The 27,797-nt window shown below is 38.4% G+C and overlaps 1 protein-coding gene across 1 annotated transcript; it reads left to right on the forward strand.

Moving 5' to 3' along the window:
* The first annotated feature begins 3,779 nt into the window (after positions 1-3,779).
* LOC139942094 (L-threonine 3-dehydrogenase-like) lies at positions 3,780-26,476 on the forward strand. The gene is made up of 7 exons (XM_071938786.1): positions 3,780-4,014; positions 12,813-12,975; positions 14,452-14,661; positions 17,690-17,822; positions 18,969-19,018; positions 21,247-21,391; positions 21,542-26,476. Exons 1-7 carry the CDS (start codon positions 3,830-3,832, stop codon positions 21,727-21,729), a joined length of 1,074 nt encoding a protein of 357 aa, XP_071794887.1. The 5' UTR covers positions 3,780-3,829; the 3' UTR covers positions 21,730-26,476.
* Positions 26,477-27,797: the final 1,321 nt, after the last annotated feature.

A 27,797-nucleotide genomic window follows, 5' to 3' on the forward strand; every position in this document is an offset into this window, starting at 1 on the left:
CTCATCAGTTTGTCTGTCATGTCTATCAAGTCGCTGTCAAGTGGACAAGCAACGTCTTCCTTATGAATATTGATAAGCAAGATGACAAATTACTCCTTTCAGTCCTCACCTTGCGATCCCGTGTGAGCAAAGTCGGGTCGTGGTGGGGTAGGGTGAAAGGCGTTTGTTCGTTTAACCGGACAAAAGCCCACAATAGTGAGATGGCCGGCCCTCTCATCAGGATCAGCCCGGCCTTATAGCCTTTGGTGTGTTTAGATAACAGAAACACTTACATATCGATCCCCTCTTAGGACTGGTTTATGCTACCGTGTTTAGAGAGAGCTGCCCGGGTGGATGTTGGAGGGATGATGGGGTTTGGAGTTGGGGGGTCTTGAAACTCTCATAGAAAACCACTAATCGACCAATTCTCTGTTAATTCGATGTTGACTCTGCATTGAACTCGTTTTTTTCCTCTGGATTGGTTCTGTGGAGGAATCACCTGAGGACACTTCTTGTTCTATTGTAACTACTGACCGGCCAGGAATAATTAGTATAGATTATAGTCCAGAGAGGGGTAATGAAGACATCATCTTGTGAATTTATCAAAACTACATGATAAATAGAGGCCTAATAATGACATCTCCAGAGTCCAGATCACGGAGTTATAAGAGTGAATGTTTACACCAAAGGACATTTTTATGGTTTTGTTTTCATATTATAGAAACATACGTTAACTGATATAACTATTAATTAAACATTTCATAAAAACAATTGGAAGGCATTATAAAGATTATAATAACTTAAAGACTAATTCAAAACGAATAAATAAAAATAAATAAAAAATTACAAGTGATCAGCATTGTTTTTGTGCTACTATCACTATAAACCATAAAACTATATTCAATAATTATGTCTGCTAGTTCACATGCTGAACCTTACACAGTTCTAATTCCACGGCTGTCCTGCATGTCATGAATGAATGTATGTACTGAATGGAAGATAGATATTAGTGTTTACTCAAGTTCCCACTCACTAAATGAATCGCCATTAAAGATCATTAACTAAATGTTTTCACACCCAGTAGCAGAGACAAGAAGAAGAAGACCACTTTGCCACTGTTGACCTTTCGTCATTATCATCTTGCTACCCCATCTTGTTGTTCTAGTAATGACAATATTTTTTAAAAGCATCAGGTCGATAAAACAACTCCAAATTAATCTCATCAGAGGCGGATGTCCCACTCACCGGGAAATGGGGCGGGATGAGGCAAGTTTCTAGACCGTGCATAGCAGCTGCAACGCCCGGGGCAGGTTAGCGATGGGATGGACGAGAGATGTTTGAAGATTTGAAACAAAGCATGCACATTTTGAAACACTTACTCTAACTGTTGACACGGCCTATAGGCGTGCGTCGGTAATTAAAATCAAGAAATAGTACAGCGACCGTGAGCAGCGTGCAAACACTGACAAGGAATACCGAAACAATTTTGTCGAATAAGCGATAGAGGGCAGCATTCAGAGGAGTCATTATGCCTATACAAGATAAGATCTGTCTTGAAAATTCTTATTGTAAAGATATGATATAATTCAGGCATTTATTCATGAAAATGGTAATTTTACAATAATTTACAAATTGTTACTGTCTGAAGTCGTTTGTACGCTTGTTTTTGTGTCATGTCTCTGTTTCATTTGGCTGTTTGTTTGTCCTTGCCTCTCTTGTCCTAAACAAAGCCTCTGCTTACCGGGGTTTGCCTCAACTTCTCTAAGTTTTCTATTATTATTTTGGATGTTTGTTGTTAACCAATGATTATTGAAAAATAAATGACTCCGAATTGAATTGAAATTGAAAAAGATACGCCAACGTGAAAATGGCTTATTTATTTATGATGAATATTTCATTACTGTACAGCCCGAATCCGAGCATGCAAAAGGCATACGGCGCAAGCAACGTTACCAAGGAACAATGTTCAAGAGGCATCTTTGCTGTTGCTCGGATGCAAGACCTCTTGGCCCCCTATGCCTAATGGCAATCTTGCTTTCGATGCACCGAGGTGTAAAACTTGATAGCATGGGTCGGTACGTCACCAAAGGTTGAACAAAAGCTTCTTCTGAAAATAGGAAAATACACACTAATATTGAATCTCAGATAACTGTTGATTGCTGGGAACACTAAGTGAAAGAACCATCATGTCCCGAGTGCAGTTGTGTGGGGTGGGGGGGGGGGGGGGGGGGTTCTGACCCCCGGAGACCAATAGCGAGCTGTGTACGAACGTCTTCTGATGCGCCCTCTTTATGTCAGCCTGGTGTTTATATACCCCCTCAAAGACACTGGACACTTTTGCTAATTGTCAAAGACCAGTGTTCTCACTTGCTGTAACTCAATATATTTATGAATAAAACAACAAACCTGTGAAAATTTGAGCTCAATCGGTCATCGATGTTGCGAGATAATAATGGAAGAAAAAACCTGTCACACAAAGTTGTGTGCTTTCAGATGCTTGATTTTGAGGAGATCTCAAATTCTAAATCTGAGGTCTCGAAATCAAATTCAAAGAAAACTACTTCTTTCTCCAAAACTATTCCACTTCAGAGGGAGCCGTTTCTCACAATGTTTTATACTACCAACCTCTCCCCATTACTCGTTACCAAGTGAGGTTTCATTCTAATAATTATTTTGAGTAATACCAATAGTGTACACCGTCTTTAATAAACCATCCTCCTTCAGAGGGCGTAAAGAACATTGTAAAGCGCCATTCCATCTAGAATAATCTCGTGCAGCCTGCCACACCCCACAACAACAAGGGGATATAAACACCAGGCTGACATAAACAGCCACAATCTCTCATGACAAAAACGTTGGTTACCAAAAACGAAGATAAAAGCATGAGTATAGGCCTAAACTGTTATAGACAGTGTTAAAGGCAGTGGACACTATTGGTAATTACTCAAAATAATGTTTAGCATAAAACCTTACTTGGTAACGAGTAATGGAGAGGTAATAGTATAAGACATTGTGAGAAACGGTTCCCTATGAAGTAACGTAGTTTTCGAGAGAGAGGTCATTTTCAACGAATTTGATTTCGAAACCTCGGAATTAGATTTTGAGGTCTCGAAATCAAGCATCTGAAAGCACACAACTTCGTATGACAAGGGTGTTTTTTCTTTCATTATTTTCTCGCAACTTCGACGACCAATTGAGCTCAAATTTTCACAGGTTTGTTATTGTATGCATAATGTTGAGATACACCAAGTGAGAAGATTGGTGTTTGACAATAATCAATAGTGTCCAGGTCTTTAAGACCTACATAACAATAAAACAAACACCATCAACTCACTCTGTGTTATAAAGACAGATCTTCAAATCTGACAATAACGCCCTCTATGTTCGTATAAATGCACACGTTTCAGGTTAGTCTTGACCCAAGACTATGGTGCTTGATATTGGATAGTGTACTACGCGCAGTTGTAAATCGCCAAAGCGCACCCGCCACGGTATGATTTAGTTTTCTGGACGGCTTGAAATCTAGACTATATTGCTGGTACAGTCTAGATTTCAAGCCGTCCAGTAAACTAAATCATACCGTGGCGGGTGCGCTTTGGTGGTTAAACCGCGCGTAGTACACTATCCAATATCAAGCATCATAGTCTTTAGTCTTGGGCCAAGACTAGTTTCAGGTAAAAAAAAATCATCAAACTTGGTAGTGTGCATACACACTACACTTCCGCATTAGGATCGTATAGCCTTTTCAACAAGCGCACACACAGCATGCATGCAGTGAACAGACGGACTAACACTCTGCACACAACATAACAACAGCTAGCAGAGCCGCGGTGAAGCTGAACTTGTCAACATGGCAAACGGCATGTGCAAAAGAGCTGTGTTTTTAGGCGCTAATAAATGCCCACAATACATCGTTGACAGTTCAGTTATCCCAGAGATCGGACCGGGCCAAGTCCTCGCCAGGATTCGTCTGGCAACAATATGCGGCTCAGATATTCATACTTTGCAGGGGAAGAGGAAAGAAGCGACACCGAGGTATTATTGATTTTAACCTGTGTATGGTTTGTTTATATTTGTATACTGTCAAAGTTTACCATGTGTTTATATGGCAGGGCAAGTACAGTACACGCACAGCACATGGTTACAACATACTCTATGGTTACAATAATATTGCATTGCATGGCCATTACTTAGCACACTCCCTCCATCCATGCGTAACATTGCTTACCATGCTTACTGTCAGGCAGGGTTTAAGTGTTGTTATTATCACAAATGTTTCCCTTGTGGTTTATATTGATGTCACAAATGCAAGTTACAACAATACAATAATATTAATAGTGCTTAAAAAAATTATTAGCATAAAACCTTACTTACTTGGTAACGAGTAATGGGGAGAGGTTGGTAGTATAAAACATTGTGAGAAACGGCTCCCTCTGAAGTGAAGTAGTTTTCGAGAAAGAAGTAATTTTCCACGAATTTGATTTCGAAACCTCAAGTTTAGAATTTGAGGTCTCGAAATCAAGCATCTGAAAGCACACAACTTCGCGTGACAAGGGTGTTTTTTTCTTTCATCGTTATCTCGCAACTCCGACGACCAATCGAGTTCAAATTTTCACAGGTTTATTATTTTATAAAAAATGCATGTTAAGATACACTAAGTAAGAAGACTGGATTTTGACAATTGTCCACTGTCCTTAACTGCTTGCTAGATAGTTTTTTCATTTTGTATGCAATAACTGCAAGTAAATGACACAGTCTGCTGAGATGGATAGATGGCTCAAGCAAGTTGTCAGACTTGACAGTGAGCTAGTGGTTGTGGGACTTTAACAGAAGAGTGCAGGCTCAGGTTTTGTTCTGGAGGATTGTTATTAAATTGCTCATTAAGAAAAATAAAATACTGTATGAAGATAAGAATTTAAGCTGGACATCTGTATATTAGTATACCAGTACACATGTTGTTCACTTGTTCATTCTTATTTTGATCGTGTTATCATAATTTATCAGTCATGCCAATGTTTTTGTACTGCGTTGATCAGATTGTCATATTATTCACGGAAGCATCGGCGATCGCATCCCACATGAATACAAAATTCTCACTTTTCTTATAGGCCTATAGGCGTACGTACATCTATGATAAAAACTGTCAATCGGGTATACAAACTATCTACACAACACAACAACAGACGATAGTCGTACACGGTAACTGTTAATGTTCACAAAAATTGAAATTAAAAGCCAATAACAAAGCACTGTGTACAGAGGATGTAGAAACTTTATGGAGCCTTGCCCATCCAGTATCTTTTCCTGTGGAGTGGTTGATTTCCTTGTTTTGGTTTTCTCAGATGCCGAACTAAATTTTATCAAAGAAACACTAAACTTGCAGTTTGACAAAATATAGGAAAACTGTGCCAGCACTTTCACTGTGACAGGTTTAAATCTTTGAAGTACCCGCTGCTAAGGATTCGAACTGCCTCTATTCTAGCTACATGTAGCTGGGTGGTCTAACTCTGTAGTAGTGGTTCAACTGCAAAGATGAAATTATCACACCCACTAAAACTGTTCGGAACCTTGGCATTGTCTTTGACAATCTTATGTCTATGTCTCCACAAATAACATCATTGTCTATGTCTGTGTCATACCATCTGCGTAACATTACACGTATAAGAAGGTTTCTAGACGTTGACACATGTAGCAGTGTTACAAGGTCTCTTGTTCTTTCATGATTGGACTATGGCAACGCACTTTTACTTGGAGCAAACACAACTCAAATTAATAGACTTCAACAACTAATCTTCAGAATTGGGCTGCTAAACTAATATTTTGTGCTTTTAAACATGATCATGCAACTCCTTTTCTCAAAAAGCTACATTGGCTCCCGGTGAAAGAGCGCATTCAATTCAAAATATTGGTGCATATGTGTATAAATGCTTAAATGGACTTGCACCAGCATATCTTTCATCTTGTTTTTCTTTTCACATTCAAACTAGGGCTGGGCTTCGCTCAGTATCAGACAAAACCCGTCTTGCTGAAAATAAACCGAGCAGCAAATCTCTTCAATCCGCTGCATATAAATCATTTTCCTTAGCTGCTCCAGGACTGTGGAACCATCTTCCCATCACAATACGCACCTCAATTTCACTGCCTATTTTCAAGAAAGCACTTAAAAGACAGCTTTTTCCTTAGTGTCTGTTAATTGCTTTATTGTTCATTTGTTGTATTATCTGCATTGCTATTGTCGCTTAAAGCGCTGTGGTCTAAATGAAATGGCGCTATATAAAAACCCATTGTATTGTATTGTATTGTATTGTAAGACATTTTGATGTAGCAACACAAAGGTCATGTGTTTGAATCCCATCCGAGTGATTTGCCTGTGGGTTTGTACCACATTTAAGCTCAAGAAACTACCCGAGTATCTAGTCCTAATGCCGGAGTAACGGTAAAAACCAAACTATAGGCCTAAGCTGCAGGTTTGCGGCCCTGCCCGGAATGTAGAAACCAGTCTCTCCCTCTTCTCTGCAGTGCATTGTCATAGTATATTTTTATATTTAAAAACATATTATTAATTTTTTTTCCCAACAGTTACTGTGTCAACATTAGGAGTTTGGGAGTGCTGTAATGTTGTATTGACCCATAAGGTTTTTAATGAGAGTTTCATTCCTGATATTTAACCAATTGATTAATATGTTAAGCATGTTTGATAAAAGCAAGCGTTGTTGATTGTGTCGGGAATCAGTTGGCAGGGAGCTTTTTCATCCTTCATGGAATGTTGGCTTAGAGATTCCATTAGCTCCGGTGGTTATTAAATTATCTGTCAATAGGTTCCTGGTGTGGAAATTGCAATTTGGGGAGTTTCAAAGGCTTGAACTTTATTTCATTTTTCTAGACAAGGATGGCGTGTAATGTAATGAACAGTGGATGGATCAGCCTTTGCTTGACGCTTTGCCAATAAATTGTATTAAATGCGAAAATGCTGCTGACAGCTCTGCACTTGGTTGGATATTTGACAGGTGAAATTGCAAAAGGGCTAGCAATTTTTAATAAAGGCTGATAAAGGCTGTCCCCCCCCCCTCCCCCCTAGTTTGGTGTGTGTCCCCCCCCCCCTCCCCCCTTTCTGTCGTCATTGTGCATTGGAATAGCTCTCTGTTTGTGTTTGTTTACATAAAAACAGTTAACAATGGGAGACTTTGGATCGCTATTAGGCCCTAGACGACTTACAAGTAAATTTCCATATTTTATGTTGTTCTGATCACGTGCACATCACCGAGAACAATGGATTACCTAGTTAATTCTGCGTCCACCAAGAAGCATCCCATAAGTCCTGCATTAACCTTTTAACATACATTTTGAACTGTGTAGATTGTGGAAAATTCTCTCTCTTCGCCAGGTACTGTAAATTTCTGTAAAATAGTCAGGCTTCTAGTCTAGTCAATATTGTGATGACCTACATACGTACAAGCCCTGTGGTCCTGTGGATTTCACCCCTTAACTCGAGCCCTAAAAGTAGTGTCATGTTTACTTGCATGGCTGCGTTTTACAGCCTGCGTTTTATAGCCTGTGTTTTACAGCCTTTCTTTTACAGCCTGTGTTTTATGGAGAATTTAAGTATTATTCTAATGATTTAAATAGATTCAAACATCCCTTTTTGATGCCAGACTGAATCACAAATTGCTCAGTTGCAGCCACCTGACAATGTCTGTAGAATTACCCCATACTGGCTTAATTCAAGCCCATCTACATTCACAAATTGATCATGCCTTGGCAGCTATTTTTGAATGCATTTTCTTACACTTGCTTATTAGGTAATTACATATAGTAAGGGACACTACACTTTATGATGTGCATCATTGTGTACAGCTTTCAAAGTCTTAATGGCAATTAAAGGAACACGTTGCCTTGGATCGGACGAGTTGGTCTATTAAAAGCATTTGAAACCGTTTGTTATGAAATGCATATGGTTAGAAAGATGTTTTAAAAGTAGAATATAATGATCCACACAAGTATCACTCGAAACTGCACGGTTTTCCTTTTACGTCGTGAACTATCACCGTGTTAGTCGATAGAGTAAAAAGAAAACCACGCAATTTCGAGGCATATTTGTGTAGATCATTGTATTCTACTTTTACAATATCTTTCTAACCATACATTTTACAACAAATGGTTACAGAACGATTTTCAAAGACCAACTCGACCGATCCAAGGCAACGTGTTCCTTTAAGTATTTTAAATTTTATTATGGGGTAGAAGAATTCTTTTTGACCAGACACCAGAGCGGGCAGCGGGATATGAACCAATGACTCTCATTAATGTGCCGGTGCTCTACCAACTGAGCAATCCAACCATGTGGGCAGTCTCCCTATTTTGTCAAGCATACATTATATCTTTGTTGGAGGGTTGCAGTCAACAGTCATGAACCAAATAACCTCCAAATTAACCTGCTGGCGCTCTATAACTGCTAGCCCTATGTTCATGATGTTGGCTGTCTCCCTTATTGGTCAAACTCTTTGTTCAAGGGTTGCAGTCAGCAGTACACTGTTAACTGCCATGTAGCCAGGGATCACACCCATGTTTCAGGATTCATGTTGTACTTCGTACGAACTGGGAAGAGTGGCAGCCAGGGAATCACCTTTAAAGGATGCAACTTTTTTTCTCAGATATTAAATATTATATAACTGACATACAGATCCTTGTCATTTGATTGGTGGAACTTATTTCACGTGACATTCACCATTACTCCCATCCGCACCGGCGATCAAAAAGACCTATTCACCCATGGGGAATAGCATTTCCCATTCAACAGTTAGGATCATCCTTGTTCCCAATGTTTTTGAGCAGTACAGTGCCGCCGCGCCGCTGCTAAAACAAAGGAGCACCTGTGCAAAAGGTTGTGATCCGATTGCTATTAAATTTGTGCATTTTTTCCGCTACGCGGCGCTATATGAAATTTGTTCCGAACGAGTAATTTGTGGGATTTTTCATAATGTTATACTTTTAAAATACATCAAATGAGAGGGATCTATATGTCAGTTATATAAAACAAATATTGAGTGGCTTTAATTCGTGGAATGGAAGGAATATTATCGCTCGGTAAAATTTGGACCGTCCATTTCACTCTGCTTCGCCTCGTGAAATGGAACAGTCAAAATTTTACCTTGCGATAATATTCCTCCCATTCCACTCTGAGCCGCTCAATATTTGTATAATATTTTATACCCACTTTATATGTACAATTTGCATTTGGTTGGATCTGGGTCGTGGCTAAGCCCCTAACGACTTAAATACTAAAAAAAAAAGAGTGTCAATCGAAAATCAATAGCTTATAAATTTATAGCATTGTAAATTCCTTTTCCTTCATGATTGAAATTAAGCCGACAGTTTCTATGTTCTGTATCAGATAAAAAACAAGTCAGATAAATAAAAATTGATAAATATTATCATTTATCAACCTAACAGATGTGTTTACTTTCACTTTGAAACAAACACTGACATAGATTTCTGCTGCAGGGAACGACCACATCTGTTTCCTGCTCTCGGTGCACATCAGTGTAGGTTTCCTAGGCTGATAAGAAAAAACAACTTGTGATTTATTATAATTCAATTCAATACACCCTTAAATGGTAAGCCCTTGACCTGCATCAAATGTTCCGTGTGATTTGAATCGATGGAGTTTAATATTCCACGTTTCTAACGGAGAAAGAGACCGTGTGCATATAACGTCGATATTAATACAATGTTTTGAAGACGCTGCGATCTAATTGCAACCAGGAGACCTAGAGTACAATAACAAGGAAGGAAAATGAGAATTCCATTGTAGACGATGCAAAGCTACATTAATGAAGATGAGAAGACTACATAAAAGAGGTTAACTACTGCATCTTGTTCAGAGGGTGCGTGGGGGGGGGGGGGGGGCATTGTCTTGCGCAGTGCAGCATGAAAATCATCTTTTTGAAATGTTGGAACGAAAATTTTGTGATTTCTTGTAATTCAATTCAATACGCCCTCAAATTGCCCTCAAAAACGTTCCGCATGATTTGAAACGATGGAGTTTAATATTCCACGCTAGCGTCAAACAGCGAGAGACTGCGATAATAATAAAATGTTTGAAGACGCTGCAATCTACAGTGTAATTGCGACCAGGAGACCTGGAGTACAATAATGAGGAAGGAAATTGAGAATTCAATTGTTGTAGACGATGCAAAGCTTGAAAAGAAGAGAAGACTGTACATTTTATGAGGTTATTCTGCATCTTTGTTCAGCGCATGAGTTGGGGGAGGGGGGAGTGGGTAGTGTTTTGCGCGGTGCTGCGTGAGAATCATTTCAATGAAATTTAGGTGGACGCAATTTTGGCTTTAAAAAATAGTGCAACTCAATGAAATTGTTGTAGTCTTTTCCCTTTAAGATGTTGTTTTTCATCTTTCTTTTTTTTTTTACATTTTAAAATTATAATCACCTAAAGCCATTCAAGGTTATTACATGTAGGTAGCAAAACTTGCATTCATTTCACATACATGTAATACATTTGACGTATTGATCGTTAAACTACGCAGATTTATAAAAACAAGATAAGAGATTTTAACGGCTGGAATAATTTAACAGCTAATGATTGCACCTGGGGGCTTGCTGTATCGTACAGATAAAATTGCATAAAGCTGAGACTTGATCGAGTTAGTTCAACCTGAGGTCTAAAATTACCATCAAACATTTTGCCTCAAAGTAAGAGAGCTGGTTTTGCTGATTTTTGGAAAGCAAGAGAGTTTATCAGTATGCTTTCTGACATTGAAAACAAATTAAATTCTCCCTGACAGTAAACAAAAAATCCTCACAAATGTTTCCTCTTTGAAAGTGAATCAGTAGGCCTAAAGCTTCTTTGGGGTGTGTATTTTTGGGTTAGAGGCGTCTGTCTCCTGAAAAGGTCAAAACATTACCGATGCCAGCAGAGATAGTCCTATGTAATAAGTAACTAATTAGTTCTCTGTTGGCGGGACAGACCCCTTATTTTGCCATTATCATTTTTCTAATAAAACATTTATATTTGCTGTTATTATTATAAATTATTTTTTTAATAATTATGTACTTTATTTACACTTTAGGCGGGTAATGTCTATCTATTTATTTGTTTATTAAATTTGTTTCTTGTTTTACTAATTTCTTTGTTAACTTTTTATTAATATTTTATTGTTGTGGGGGCTCATTGTACCCTTCCTCTCATTGTACAAAATATGACCAGTGATTGTTTTCACATGAACAGATCCTTGAGCAATGAAAGTTCACCTGTCCCTCTTGAAGTTTCATTTCAAACTGTTATTATTTCTGTCAGTTCAGTCATACCACACCATTGAGAAATGGCATGGGCTGGGCACAGGAGTTAATCTAAAATATCTGCTTCATTTGATGCACCACTTTGTCTTAATGTGAGGCCTGCAGTTTGATGGATCTGCCAGTCAATATTGTTATGCAGAAACAAATTGGGATGGATGGGTGGGCGAAAAACAATTTGAAGAAAAAAAAATGAAATTTTATAACATTGGTTTTGTATAAGAATGGCCACTGTTTGTCTTTCTTTTAAGTTTTAGAAAACATAGTATGCTTTATTTTAATTTTGTTTCAACTCTGCCCTTTTATCGTCAAGCTTAAATTGAAATTTATTTGCATGCAAGAAAACATTGGGATGGAGGATGGATAGGTGGCTGGAAAAAAATATTTGAGAAATTTTTACGATTTTATTACATTAGTTTATTCAGAATGGCTGTTGTTGTTTGCCTGTCGCCTACATCATGGCTTAAATATGACATGTTTATTTACATATTTATCTGTTTTAATTTGCTTTTGTATGTTCAGCCTTCAAGAGAATTTCATGCATGTTTGTACATTAGCTCGCTGCCTCTCACCCCCTCCCCCCCCCTATTCCTGCTCTTGCTTTCTCTACAAATGCATGTATCTCTCTCTTTTACCTTGAAGACTTCATTAAAGCTAAATGCTTTTTCCTTTGATGCAGATGGATTAATCACTAAAGCATCCCATCCCATTGGCATGTATTGTAAAGTGCAAGTAATCTTTACACAAGCAGTTAAGAAATAGAAAATATCGCAATTACAGCTGAAAGACAAATGAAAAACTTTTGTTGTCCAGTTATTATTGTAAGAATTGTACAGAATGGTTGTGAGACAGTTAATGGAAAAAATATTATTGGGGTTGAACAAAGACAAATTAACTTGAGTGGGATTTGAACCAAGGACTTCCAGATTAATGTGCCGGCGCTCTACCAACTGAGCTACCTAGCCCTATGTTGGAATGATCTCTCAATAAGTGTCAATATCTTTGTTGGGTGTGCTAGTCAGAACTCAAAAGCGATACAATTAACTGCTGTGTAGCCAGGGATCACACCCAATTTTAAAATACAACCTGGAAAGTGGCAACCAGAGGATCACCTTAAGGGGGTGCAACTGAGTAAATTTTAAGTGATTTTCACAATGGTCTTTTGCGGTTCTGCTTTTGTGATCCTCCTTACCTCCCTTGTTACATTTTGTCTTGTTTTTTCATAGTTTTTTTTTGTATGTTGTTCTAAATTCACTTTTACTTCCAGCTCCCCTAGTACAGATATGTTACATACCTGTTCATGTTGATTGTGTTGTCACTAAGCCTTCGAGAAAGACTTTGCTAGTGTCAAAACGTACTGCCATTAATTAATTTTTTTTGCACAATGAATTAACGGAACATTTGCAACCCTGACCTTAATGTACACTATTTCATGGAATGAGTATTATGCATAGCTTTTACAAACTATGTCAGTGGAGCCTGTAATATAATTTTATCTGTCTTTTTCATTTATTTTCCAGCATTCTCGGACATGAAGGAGTTGCAGAAATAGTCCTGAATGAGCGCTGTAACCCTAGCAACCTGCTTGCCGGAGACCGCGTCACGTTCTCGGTGATTGACAGCTGCGGGGAGTGTGAGAGATGCGCAGAGGGAATGAATCAGAAATGCCACAGTATCTTCAAGGTATAGCGCTAAATCAGCATATTGTGTTTTTACATCCAGCTGTAACCTTGAGAAAAAAAACAGAATAATGTTTCATAAATTGGAAACTCATCCATGGATGCTGTGGAAAAATTCCTTGTGAGCTCGGACAAAAGGAAGATAATCTGAGGAGACATCAGTGATCTCACTCTCGGTACAATGGTACATGCAGCTCACTTGTGATTTCTCGATTCGAAACCGGAAATCCAGTTTTTAACCCCCCCCCAAAAAAAAAATAAAAAATAAAAAAAATATAAATAATTTATAAAATAACTATTAAGTACAAATTTGTGTTCGAGAAATAGTTCAAAAAAGCTAACTTCATGTACATTGTACTTCTCTACATGCACTCACCTTGAGTAATTGCTTTACTGATAGCTAGTAATGAGCAATTAACTCTTTTCTAGGTTAGACAAACCTGACCTTCAATGTACATTGAGATCTACAATGACAGACAATCAGACAATAGGCAGTAAGGCTCATCTATTGAGTCTGTAAGTGCACAAATTATCCATTAATTTTAGCTCTGCTCTGTGGCTGCACGGATGCAGGGCAGGGAGAAATCTCCTGACTTTTAACTCTGTTTGTGTTTGGACCTATGCTCTCAGTTGTTGTGTAAAACATGCATTACCTTGTACCATACAGTGTAATAGGATCGGAATGAAACTTACTTTATACAATCGTTTGCAGGACCCGCTACTAAAACATAGGATCCAAACTGCCTCTAGCCACCAGGCAATCTAGGTCGAGTTGGTAGGACACTGATCTAGAATTACAAAGGTTGTGGGTTCGAATCCCACCCGAGTAAGTGATTTTATTCACAGAACTCGGTTAAGAACAAGTACACAGAGCGAACACACATTGATGTATGAATGGGTAAAACCAAACTGAATATCACTTAATACAGTCGACTCCCATTATAAAGGGCATTGGTTATAGAGAGGTTTTCCTTATAAAGAGTAGCCTACACACTCTGAAGTCCCAAATCTCATTTTCTACTTCAAGGTTTTGCGGTCCTATTATAACGATGTTCCTGTTATAAGGAGGTAGTTTGGCCCATTCCCCGCAAGAGTCGACTGTTCCTTGCAGCCATAGTCATTTGATAAGAGAACTACCCCCTACTACACAATTATTGGATTCTATATCATTTTATATTCAAATGGGATTTTGTAATCCTTTACACTGATGTCTGATAAGAGCTGTGTTTACTGAATGCTATGTTCCGATGTGGGGAAGAAAAAAAAAGGAGGCTATATCTCGGGTTATTTGAACCGACTCCTTTTACAGTGGGTGTCTTATTCGCAAGGACATCGAGCGTGGTTGCTGACACTATTGCTGATGACGAATGACCTGTTGAAAATTATAGCCCATTAAGATACATGTACATTTTGTTTATACAGTTTTTGAGAGTGTCACTGAAAGATAAAGTTTTGTTTTGTTTTGTTTCTTCTTTTCCAGTATGGTCATTCATCTCTACACGTTCGATCTGGGCTGAGTGGGACCTACTCCTCACATATCATTCTACACAAAGGAACGCGCATTGTGAAACTACCAGATCATGTGACTGACAAAATGGCTGCCCCCATCAACTGTGCCTTAGCAACAATGGTGAATGCAGTTGGAAGCTTTGAGCATAAGAGGCCTTCAAAGAGGAGTGTACTCATACAGGTAATTATAAGGGGGAACAGTATACATTGCACAGACTTATGCCATTACTGGACCACTCAATCTGTAAATAAAGTGAAACGAATTATGCTGGATCTTACACTTTTACAGCTAGTGTGGGTCACAGACACAAAAGGTTTGTTGGTTTGGTGCCTCTCCTTTGATAGACATTAAAGGGGGTTTGTGTCGTCATGAACCACTTGCAGGTCTGTGGCTGAAGGCCTACATCATGTACATATGAGCTCTCACCAAGTCACAGCCATTCTGGGGCGAGGGCCCATGCGTAGGCATTAACTGATGGATGAGTGTTCATAATTCGCATGCACAGCAGGCCCGCTTTGATTATGACGACACAGCTCTTGGGCTCATCCTCCCACCTACCCCACTCCCAGCCGGTTACTCCAATAAGTTTCAATGAATGCGTCTGTGAATAAGAAATTAATACAGGAATTTCACAATCTATTTTTCAAGTGCATGAGTTGGCTCAAAACATTACATCGAACAGTATACTCTGCTCATCTTCTTCTAAACACGAGCAGAGCATACGTGTACTGTTCGAAACAAGTATACTTTTCGGACCCAAACCGGCTCTTTTCAGAGCCAACACTCACCCTAAGAGATTTACACATGGTTGCACCCGCAAGTTTACTATTTATTTATAGTTTCTACTTATTTCTCCACACCATGCAAAGCTTCAAACAATAATTACATGTACAGCAGATAATTCACTCAAAATTATGCGAGCTGTAAAGGCTTCCCCTCCACCCCCCCCCCCTTGCTATCTGTTCTGCTAATTTTCAAGTCGCCACAATTCAAGTCAGATTGCCATTTAATCATGTTCGTTATATTCACTTCTCTTATCATTTCGTGCAGCCATTCAAGCGATACACTCAGTGGATCCCAAGGTATAATAATAGCATCGGACTAAATTGGTTTTCCGATTTCAATACTAACAATCTTGTGCCGTTCCCGTCTGTGTTTGAACAGTGAATAGAAACAACCTTGAATTATATTGTGCTGTTTTTTTTTTTTTTTTTTTTTGAGAATTGGTTGGATAAATTGATGTGTTATAAAGTGCTGAGTTATGAGACGTCTCAGCGTAAACTGTGTTTGTGTTCCTTACTAACCAGATGATACTAACACTTTTCTGAGACATTGGACAATGGAATAGAACGGGCAATTTTTCCGTTTTGGAGGGTGTTATGGGTGTTATAGGAAGATGTAATAAAAGTCTTTACCAGGATATGCTCAGTTACCATGGTTACCAGAGAATGCACAGACTGAATTCTTCAGAAATCATGATTGGTAGCCTGTTTGGGCTTAGCAAGATTTTCCTGTGCTTAGCAGATTTTTGGTCTTACAGGCTTTATGAAATTGGGCCCTGGACTTTTTAGCAAAATAAAAAATTTGCCAAATTGTCTACAAAATTAGAGTCTCCATGACCCAACACTGTTAATCACAAAATTGTACTTAATTTGATCCAACGACTCAGCGGGTTGAAACAGCAATTATGCACCTCCTAAGATCTGGATCCCAGTTCAGACTTTTTTGTCAGCAATGACTCTTGGTCTCACCCCTTGCAACATGGACTGCCTATAGGTTCTAAGTATATAGCCCCCAAGCATTCGTACACAAGCATGTCATTTAAAATAACACTTTCTGTTATAGCATGGTACATGCTAACATTGCATGCTGGTTCAAACCTATCTTTAAAAATTCACTTTTAGAGTCATGCTTTTCTCATGGAATGTAACAAATTATATTGGCTACAACTCGTGTGAGTTGCACTTTTCCCGACAAACGGTAAATGAGTTTTTAAAGTACATGGGCTGGCCGGAACAGTCTTCACCATGTTAATAATCAGAATAATGGGTTTTAAAAGACTTGCCTGTTCTAGTGATAGCATTTACTTATTTTCCTAGACCCAGACACTCTACCTGTTAATGGAAATGTCCTTCAGACGAGATGTTTTAAAAGGGTCTTGGTTTTATATATTAGGATGAGTAGTTCTCACAGACTATATACATGTAAGTGCTTAGAATGGATATTGGTGAGGAGTATAGAAAAACAAGTGTCCATGTTTATAGGTTTCTTCAAGGTTTTGTGATTTTAGCTACTTCTGGATTGTGTATCCTTGGTTTTAATACAACAGTCAGCCTCATTCTGAAGAATTTATGCTATAAACATTTTTTTTTTTTTTTTTTTTTCTTTTTTGTGCCCATAACAGCTACAGACCCAATGTATCATCTGCAATGAGACTTTTGGCAACCCTTTTTCACCCGTGTGCTCATACCTTTGCTCGCAATGCCGAGCATGTGTGCGCTAAAGCCACAAAAAAGGGACCGTTACGTCTGATGCCAGCGTCTCAAAGGTTTACCATTCAATCATTCAATGTGAAGTTTTGGCTCATCACATTTGTTATTGCCTTTTTCTCTATGTGTAATGTCAGTAGACAGTGAACATCAAGTCAGAAACATTTTCTGCATAATAAAGCAAAAGCACACTTGGCAAAACAAGCAATATTGAAAACGAACCACTCATTTAACGTGATTTAGATGGCGACAAGTAGCCGCAGCACCCTATGCTGTGTTTATATAGTGGGTATCTTTATTAGATTTTGAGAATCTAACTGTTAGCAGTGGGCTGATGCTGTGGAGACTCCGTATCTTGTGTCATGTGTCTAAATGTAGAAATGATTGGATTCACCAGACACATTTGCTTGGAGTGTTTGGTGTTGCTAGACTTTCTGTTTTGATAAAACTACAGCACAGACTGCATTAGGTAGGTGATGAGTCATATAATAATAATAATGATAATAAAAACAAAGTTTTATAAAGTGCAAACATATCCACAAAAGTGCTCAGGGCGCTATTACAAAATATCACATTATTTTGTTTGTCACTGAGGTTTGGAGTATCCGTTCATGTAGAACAGATCCCTAACAATAAAGCAATGAAGGATGTATACGCTACTTCACGATTCATGAATATTGTACATAAATTACTAATTTGCTCTTTGATATTGACAACAGGGTGCTGGATTACTGGGGATGTATGGTTGTGCCTTACTTCATGATGCTGGATTCGGTAAGATATACTGCTCTGATTTGAACATCAACAGACTCAAGATGGTCTCGTTATTCGGTGGGATAGCTATTCCTACAGGTATGTTGACATTTTATTTGAATCAACCCAGACCCTAGACCTTTATCAAGGTGTGGCCATCTTGATATTAATCCATCTCAACTCATTGTAACCAAACTGAGGCTGGACAAAATAATAGTCTCGTCCCATGTTTGCGCAATGCATGTTAGCATTCATTACTGTTATTGGAAACAGGGAACATGACCAAGACGGTGACAGGGTGATAAAGGTCTATAGTCTTGATCGGTCACGTTTTTTTTTTTTTAACATAGTCTCCGATATCGCACCACAAAAACCGGAGAGGAGACATCAGTATCGCACAAACATCTGACTCAAAATACTTGTAAATTCATTCCCCAGTCCCCCCAAAATACTGCTGAGTGAAAAAGAATAGCTGGAACCCAGTCATAAATAGTACAAATGACATAGCATTTTTTTTTACTTTCTCTGTTTTAGCAGCTCTTTGAAATCAGGCCTTAATTTAAAAAAAAAAATTCCTGTAAAGGCCAAAGCATTTCAGAAAAATTTAACACACTGCAAGCCTTCTTGTTCCATATTGTTATTTTGCCTTTTCCAGCGGTAGCAAAGCCCTACAACAAAACAAATGAAATCCACAGAGGAAACATATAAAAACAAGCAAGTCAGTTTGAAGATATTTTTAGAACTGGGAAGTAAAAGTCACGAACATGTTTTTCTGTCACAAAATATTTCATTACTCAAAATATAATTACCGACTTTTGTGTAACAAAAAAATCATAATATGTACAGGACTCCCATCAGTGAAAAGCTTACTCTGTTTATTCGCACAATCAGTTGAAATTCAGTAGCTCTGAAGCAGACTACTAATGAGGAAACTCACGATGAGCGGAATGGAAACCTTGGGGGGGGGGCTCCGTAACGAGTCTACTGCAAATGAAATGTTCAAAGGACTAATGCGTCAACCTGTCGCATACAAGCGCTTACAATGCTTCGTTAGATCCAAGGCTTCCATTATTGGTCCATAAACTGATGCTGACATTCTTGACTCTGATGGCTATATTGTTTCTTTGCGCTCGTTGCTGCAAATTCTTTTCTGGTTAAATGGCTCTGTTCATGGTCACAATACTCGAAAATTGCAAACAAAAAAAATCATCTAAATTATTCTCATTTTGTTTTTGGACCTTTTAGGAAAAGAGAGAGACGTGCTACAGGATAATGAGATTGATATCGTCATTGAGGTATGACTAATAATTATATAATATTGGATGGCTTTGAGGGGGATACAAGAATATATTGCACGAGCTATGACAATATTGTACACAAGTAGAAGACGAGTGCAATATTGTCATAGCGAGCGCAATATATTCTTGTATCCCCCGAAAAAAAGCCATCCAATATTATGATTATTATTTATATCAGGCTGAGGACTTGATCAAAGCACTACCTCCATGATCAAAGCAACACTATTTTGGCTCACCTGATTCCAGATTTTCAAATTCAATGTTATTATGTTTTTTTCTGACACAACATCCAAGTTTCAAAACTCGTTGGCATTCGTTGGAAGGTGTTTTTTTCCCGTCAGGTAAAAGCTCTCAGAACATGTAGTGCTTGTTTTGCTTTCAAGGTATTTTCTGCGTCTTTGTTCTTTAAAAGTTCTTCAAAATCCTCATCGGAAACCGAAGCGAATCTCGCGCCGCTTGTAGAAGCAGCCATTGTTGTTAGTTATATGTGCAGCTCCGTTCACTGGTTAACAGCAGTGAGCGCGCGCTCTTGACTATATGGGAACCAGCTAAACTTGTTAAAATGCCTCGATGGAGCAATATTGAAGCAGTATTGCTCCATCCGGGAACTTTTACTGACACAATATTGCTGTCATCCGGGTACTTTTTATGAAAGCATTCAATACGCTGATATATTTTTGCCTCTGGAAGCCTGATATAAATAATAATGGATATTACAATCACTAATTAGAAGTACAGATCTGTCACAGAAATGTTGGTAGATACAATTGTGTACTGTTCTCTAAGGTGGACAAGGGTTCTCGCATGATAGGTAACAGATCGTGCGATTTGCGTGATGATACGCAGAAATTCCAGTTACATTGCAAATGTTTCAGAAAAATAATCAATAGAAAACCATATATAGACTCATCCAGATTGCGCGGTAGGACTTGAAAACCACGATAAACACCATGTTCTGAAGGAGAACATTCTGAAGACCTTGTTTCCAGGGCATGTTGGGATACACCAAGTGAGCATAATGGTCTCTGAAGACCTTGTTTCAATTCAGCGGGCAATTCAAACATTCGCAAGTTTGAGCCCAGAAAATCCGGTGAGAACGAGTACAACAAATACAAGGACCAGTCAAGGTCTAATTGAAATAATGTGGTGTTTTCTCCCTCTGAAAAGTGAACTTTGTTTTTTAATTATGTTCTTTGTTAACTGAAAATTGTCAAATGTGAACTTTGTTGTTTAATTATGTTGTTTGTTAAGTGAATATTTTCAAATGGTATATATGGTAATTAGCATTATTCTTGATACATGAAGGTCATGCTGGTACCAATTTCAAGTCCGCTAATCAATTAAATTTTGTAAATATACATTTTTTAATTACCTCAGTTATATATCACACACAAAAAAAAAAACACCTGCCTTCAACACAAGTGTGACCTTTATACACGATCAGTCATGTTTTATGTAGCTAATGAGGTTTGGACGTGTCGATGCAACATTTTAAATTTGCTCAATTACGCCGGCGTTCACGGCTCATCAAACAGCGTCTAATGGAAATTACAGAGTTACATGTAAGCGCTTACTCGCCACTGTATCTCCTTTCATGTCCCTTTGGAGTTGGGGATGATACGGTCACAGTTTCCAAGCTTCAAATAAACTGAGAGAGGATATCTTCAGACAGTATTATCATCTGGCATTGAAAAGCATAATTCTGAAACCATATGTCGGTATTCATTTAGCAATATTATGAATCCATCCTTACAAAACCTGACAATGGTGTTTCATGTCAGGAGATTAAGAAGGCCTTGCACCCCCCCCCCTCCCCCTGAAAACTTGATGCCATTTTCAAGGTTTTTGACCGAAGTGGCAATCATCCGTGATGATAGCCCAGTTAATTTTTACGTGTACATCAATTTTGAAGTGGTAATAATAATACAAAGCGTTTATAAGGCGCTATACAAAGAACAGTAAAACAAAAAAGGAACCACGACAAGCCAAAAATAAACAAAAAATAGGAGCAAATTAGGATAGAACAAAAGTGTCTTAAGGAGTCGTTTAAACACAGTGGTGTATTTTAGTCTTTGTCACCATGGTCCAGTGGTTAGACTGCTGGACTTGCAATCACAAGGTTGTGGGTTTGAATCCTACCAAGACAGCTGGTATCAGAATGACTTACAGTAAGTACTTCGAACCCCCTATCTTTCTTACATTATGTTGTATTTGGTTTGTTCCAGGTGTGTGGCGTGAGTGCAGCTTTTGATATCGGGATGAAACTTTTGAAACCTGGGGGGTCTTACATCTTAGTAGGCCTTGTGCATCCGGACTCGCACCTTAATGTGACTGCAGAAAGCATCATCAGAAAGTGCCTTACAATTAAAGGTAATGAATAACACAAGGTTCTTAAATAGCGCTTTGTCACCCTAAAAAGGTTCTTTGTTTAATGCCTTGAAATAGAATAGTGAATCCTGGGGCCATTTCACAAGAGAGAATTCACAAGCAACCCGTGTTTTTATATTTATCTTTTTGCAGGTATCCACAACTACGCTGATAACCATTTGGACGAGGCTGTGGCATTCATGTCCAGGACAGCCAACAAGTATCCCTTTGAGCAACTAGTGGGTCCAGCCTTCTCACTCAATCAGTTTGATTCTGCCTTACAAGAAGCTGTCCAGGGCCGTTTCTGCAGAGTGGCACTGAACCCATCTTTAGTAGAGTGAATGTGGTAATAATAGTCTTGGCTCAAGACATCAGTGATCAGATAGTGGAGTCTCTTGATGTACAACAATGTGGTAAAGTTTTCTTTGTCTTCTCCCCAAACTTTCCTCAGGATCAAATCAGCAAGTAATCGCTGACTGCAGTTGAGTACTGATTGGTTCCTGAGGAAAAGTTTGGGAGAAAACAAACAAAAAGTAAGGTGAGGTTTGCAGATTGAAGCACCATGTGTAAATCTCCTTTGAGCAGAGTTGATTCTGAAAAGAACCAACTCAAAATAGGATTTGCACATGGTACTACCACAAACCTCACCTAGTTACATGTATACCCCACCATGCAAACTTTCGAATCCTACTGAAAGAAAAGGTCAACCTTGCTGTAGGATTCCCAAGACGTTAGTGTGAGCAGATCAAGTTGGTTAAATCATGCCACAAGAGGGCGCTCTATTACAAAATACAACAAGCGTACATACACTAGCGATCACTGATGTCTCAGGCCTAGACTACAGAGTAAAGGGCAAGAGAATCAGACTTTCACCAGCATTCCATATAAATATGCATCACACACAACGCACTTGAGAAGATCACGGTTTGTTTCAGCGTGATGAGAGACTGTACCCAACAGTTGCTTATGACTTTGCTATTAGTTTTCAATGCGTTTGTTGAGTCACTGTATTCACTGAGACCAGGACCCAATTTCATAGCGCTGCTAAGCACAAAAGTTTGCTTAGCATGAAATTTCTGTCTCGATAAAAAAAGGGATTACCAACCATAATTATTTCCACATGATTTTCAGGATGAGCAAACAACAGCTGAATACCAGTAAAAAGCAATAGGCAACAAATTGAAATTTGGTTTAGTAAACCTGTTTTTATCAAGGAAGAAATGTCATGCTAAGCAAATTTGTGTGCTTAGCAGCTCTATAAAATTGGGCCCAGAACTCATTGAATAGACCTTCATCACGGTGTGGCCATCTTGATTTTAATCCATTCCAACTCATTGTAACCAAACTGAGGCTGGAGGAAATAATATTCTGGTGCCATGTTTACGCAAGGAATGTTAGCCTTCATTACTGTTATGGAAACGGGGAACATGACCAAGATGGTGACAGCGTGATAAAGGTCTATACTGTTGTACTGTTTTTATCCCATTGTTTCCCAACCTTAATTTCTCATTGATAAATACCTTAGACAGTTTCGCTATTCCTATTGGTGGAGAGCGCGTCACGTGGGAGTGTATAAACCTTTGTTTATGACCAGTGAAAAGTGTTGAAACATGGGCATGACACGCGAGCTTGCACCTGTTCTTATAAGACAGTTTCTTTATTCCTATTGGTCGAGAGCAACGGCTGAAACAGTTGTGCCACATCACGCAATTTGCGCGACGCGCAAAGCATTCCCTTAAAGGGAGTTGTTTACCCGAGGGCGGCAGAGGGCTTTACCATTTCATAGCTGGAGGGGTGTTGTGTTGAAAGAAATCATTGAACAATTTTATAATTTTTGCATTTATTTTACTTTTTGACCAAAAAGTGTTGATGTTTTGACCAAAAAGGTATCTATGAATGGGAATCAAAGTGTGTTGAATCAGTTTTCAACTAGTGAATTAAACCCGCCGAGGCCTGGTTCTTGATAATTTACCTCGACTTCGTCTCGGTAAAACTATCAAGAACCAGGCCTCGTTGGGATTAAACCACTAGTTGAAAACCTCTTCACCACACATTGATTCCATTTAATTAAAAAATGCTTATCCTCCAATGAAAAGTAGAGTTCCTTTGATGTTCTGGCATTTGACTCCTAGCCAGTTCTTCTATTCCTTCTGATAACATTGTAGTGGTGTATGACATTTGTACAGTGCACAAAGTAGAACATTAATTGTTTAGCTGTCAAAAGTGAACTAGAGCAAGGTTTCTAGTTTGATTATCTAAAAAATGAAGATAGCCTAATAAGCATGAAACGATATCAGATACTATTGATTGGTTTTCCTTCAATAGTATTTGTTAAGAAGTCAAAGTGCATTGGAGCAATATTCCTACATAGTCTGATTTAGAATCTAAAAAGTGAAGATAGCCTAATAAGCGTGAAGCGATATCATACACTATTGATAGGTTGTCCTTCAGTAAGGTTTGTCAAGCGGTTAAAAGTGCACTAGAGCAACGTCCCTATATTATGTAGTCTGCCTTACTATCTGAAAAAAGTTATCTTAGCCTAAAAAAAATAGAAACATCAGATACTACTATGGAGGACTTTTGTAACGCTTGGTGGCAGTAGACTTCAGCCCGGTTCATACTTCCTGCAAATGCAAAGCGAGTTTTGATGTCACATGGCTGTTTTCGCAGCCAATGTTTGACAGGAGTTCTGCACAAGTCAACTGATGTGAATTATTCATTGCGAATTTGTGGTGTCAAAATTTGTATCACATTTGCAGTCACAGAAAGTAAGAACCAGGCTTTACCACATAAAATACATTGTTCTATGTAATGTGCGCATGCTCAGAACTACAGACACAATTAAACTTTACCTGGTAAGTCTGCTGCCACCTAGTGTTCCAAAGTCCTGTGGATGGGGGACAAATCACTTTAAATCCTGTGTAAAGATAGTCAGTGCACGAAAAAGAACCCAGAACACTTTATTGGGGTAGACTTGTCGTTAATTGACCCACTCGTTGAGATAGTGGAGTTGTGGCGGTGCTCTCGCGAGATCACTGCTCTCTCGCGATCTGCTTGTTGCCCGACCATAGTCGTGAGAGCAGTAGCCTCGGGGGCGAGAATACCACGGAATCGCGGGGAGAGTCGGAACGCTATCACCGCAACAGACATTTAACGACTTGTCCACAAGTCTATATGGGGAAGAGCGTTTCTGGTTCATTGCAAGAACCCCTTGTCTACAGGTTTCCTCTGGCTTCTGGGTTACAATGATTATGAGGCATCCTTGGTTCCATTAATAATAACACTAGTTATAATAAAATTTATTGTCATATTTGTATGATTACAACACCATAAGTAGCTTAGCAAATTTTAAACTTTAAAAAAATGTGTATTCTGTGTATTGTTGGACTTGTGTTGGAAGTTGCCTTTTTCTGCCTTGGTCCTTAATCAAGGAGTTTATGACATGCCAAGCTCATCATGGCACAATTTCAAAGCCTGTGAGCACAAAAACTTGCTAAGCATAAAAATCTTTTGCTAAGCAAATATAGATTATCAGCCAGAATACCGTACAGTTACTGTTGCTGTGACTGGTGCCCCAGTCATTTCTTGCTTGGCCAAGATACTTGCTCAGAAGAATTTTTGCAATTAATAGCTTTATGAAATTGGGTCCATGTAAGTGCGGGACTGTCAAGATATAGTATAATATAATTGTATATTTTGTGTACAAATTGAGATTTTATGCGCAAATTTCTATTGACAAACTTTATAGTGGTATGATATTTAATTATATTTTTAAGTTAAATTAAGAACGTGGTGTTTGTTCCTTATCGGAAGTCAAGTTCGGCTCTAAGAGCAAGTGTGGTTTACTAAATGTTATAGATGGGTCACTAACAAATCTTTTTTAGATTATATTCTATGCACATCTTCTTTAATGATATACATGGACAGAGCGGTCCTTTGTAAAACACTCTATTAAAATATTTTGCACTGATCAAAGACAATATACTTTTGTTAACAGAACCCTGACTTGGTGTGTCTCAACTTATGCATAAAATAACAAACCAATGTAAATTTTTGCCCAACTGGTCATCGAAGTTGCAAGAGAAAAATGAAAGAAAAAAACACCCTCGTTGCATAGAATTGTGTACTTTCAGATGCCTGTGAAAAGCCTCATGCCTGCGGCCTTGTCAGATTGAATTTTTGTAGTGAAAAATTGTGACCTCTTTCTCTAAAGCTACATTTATTTTATAATACCGACAGCTGAGCTCTCCAGCGCTCTTTGCCAAGTAATTTGTTATGGTCATAAATAGTATTTACCAAAAGTACACCCTGTCTTTTAAAGGAACACGTTGCCCTGGATCGGTCGAGTTGGTCTTTGAAAAGCGTTTGTAACCATTATTGTTATAAAATGCATATGATTAGAAAGATATGTTAAAAGTAGAATATAAGGATCCACACAAGTATCACTCGAAATTGCGTGGTTTTCCTTTTACCTCGTCGACAAACACGGTCGGCCATTTATGGGAGTCAAATTTTTGACTCCCATAAATGGCCGACCGTGTTAGTTCGCAAAGTAAAAGGAAAACCACGCAATTTCGCGGCAAATATGTGTGGAGCATGGTATTCTACTTTTAAAACATCTTTCTAATACATTTTATAACAAACGGTTACAAACGCTTTTCAAAGACCAACTCGACCAATCCAAGGCAACGTGTTCCTTTAACCCTCTTGGTGTGTGGTTTGATGGTTTGATGAAGTCATGCGAATTAGTCCAATAGGTAACATTATGGAGCCCAATAAACACTGGGTAGACTTCTATATTTTCTTTCTTTCTGTGTCCTTACCTAAAGTTGTTATTGTACTGGGCCTGGAGCACTGACCCTTTTTACCCATTATGGTTTCTGTTTTAGGAAACCAAATTTAGTGTGCGTTGTTTCTCGTAAGGGGTTTTGGGTTGTGTGAACTGTATAGGGGCATACATGTAGCACTTTTTCTATAAACTTGGACCTCAATTATTGTATGCAATGTCTAACTTGTTTTCACACAATATTGTAAATTGGTTCTACCTGATCATGTACTATTAAATACCATCACTTTCCACAAAGACAAAATGTGTAGTAAACATTATAATTTTCTGCCTTAATGTTATTTGAGTTTTGTTTTGTCATATTTTTTTTACTTTGGGAGATTCGACCACGGTTGACGGTCTCCGCCGCACTCAACCGGACAGGATTCGTGCTTGAGATCAACCAAGCTCTATTTCATTTTTTTTTTAAAGGAGAACATCGGTTGTGAATTTTGTAGATTGATTCATCACATTCGCCCTGATGGTTTCATTTCAAAACTTTTGTTGACCAGGTCACAAACAAACAAATCTTTAAAAAAGGTTTGAACATTAACTGCTTACTATTGCCATGTATTTAGTGTTGTTTTTATTATTTGCAGGTTTTTAAATTTGTTTTCAACAATTATTCATGAATTAATTACTGACGATCGATAAAGTTAAAAGGAGAGGCGCACTGTCGTGGCCAACATGAAGAAACGCATGAAAGCACCATTGTAAAATTTGATAACGGGTCCAAGGGTTTCAAAAAACTTGATTGGTAATTTGCCTTTGGTTTATGCTTTGCCATTTTGAAAGTTAAATATCGCAAGAAATACATGTACTGTCGTGACAGTGTCATGAAATGGGTATTTTTATGCTTGGCAATGAATAACCCCCCCCCCCCCTAGACTTGATGACAAGTCGTTAGGCGCTGCCTATTTGTCTGCCTTTCATGCAACAGTCACAGTGCGATGTTACACATGCAACAGTCGTAGGTAGCGCGAGGCAGCTCTAATTGTAATTGCGACTGACTCACACACACATACTGGGATCGAGGGTGTGTATCGTCCCCGCAGCTACACCGCGCTGTAACTACACACCGCGCTTAACAATTACCGTCTTGACTTCAAGACTACCCCCCCCCCCCCAAAAAAAAAAATAAAATAAATAAAATAAAATAAAAAATAGCAGATACATTTCTATACCTTATATGACATCTAGCAAGCATATTTATATCCTGGTTCACAGAACCAAGAAAGGAACAAAAAGACACACATTCTGATAACCGTTTATCAAAGATCATAATAGTTTTTTTCGTTTTATTACTACATCTTGTGCCAAGGTCACACTTTTATAAAGAACTACGTTTCACATAAAGACAAGAAAAAAGTATGGCTTAAATATATAATCAATGTCATGCAACATTTTCCTCTTCCGTACTTTTTCTTCCGTACAATATTTCTACTTGGAATTCCCACCAGCTCTGGTAATTTTAAGTTACCAATGAGACCCCATTTTTTGCCTCTGTGTAAAATAAACTTCCTGCAAATTAATTTCAACATTGCCATAGAACATGTGATTGTTATACAAAGAACATTCACAACC

Source organism: Asterias amurensis, chromosome 9 (assembly GCF_032118995.1).
Source record: "Asterias amurensis chromosome 9, ASM3211899v1".
NCBI classification, from domain to species: Eukaryota; Metazoa; Echinodermata; class Asteroidea; order Forcipulatida; family Asteriidae; genus Asterias; species Asterias amurensis.

What these genes read in the sequence shown, in the direction of transcription:
- LOC139942094 (XM_071938786.1), top strand. Translation starts at nt 3,830, where the DNA reads ATGGCAAACGGCATGTGCAAAAGAGCTGTGTTTTTAGGCGCTAATAAA. An exon ending in TGGGATAGCTATTCCTACAG is followed by an intron (nt 17,823 to 18,968) that starts GTATGTTGACAT and finishes TGGACCTTTTAG; the next exon opens with GAAAAGAGAGAGACGTGCTA. An exon ending in AGATTGATATCGTCATTGAG is followed by an intron (nt 19,019 to 21,246) that starts GTATGACTAATA and finishes GGTTTGTTCCAG; the next exon opens with GTGTGTGGCGTGAGTGCAGC.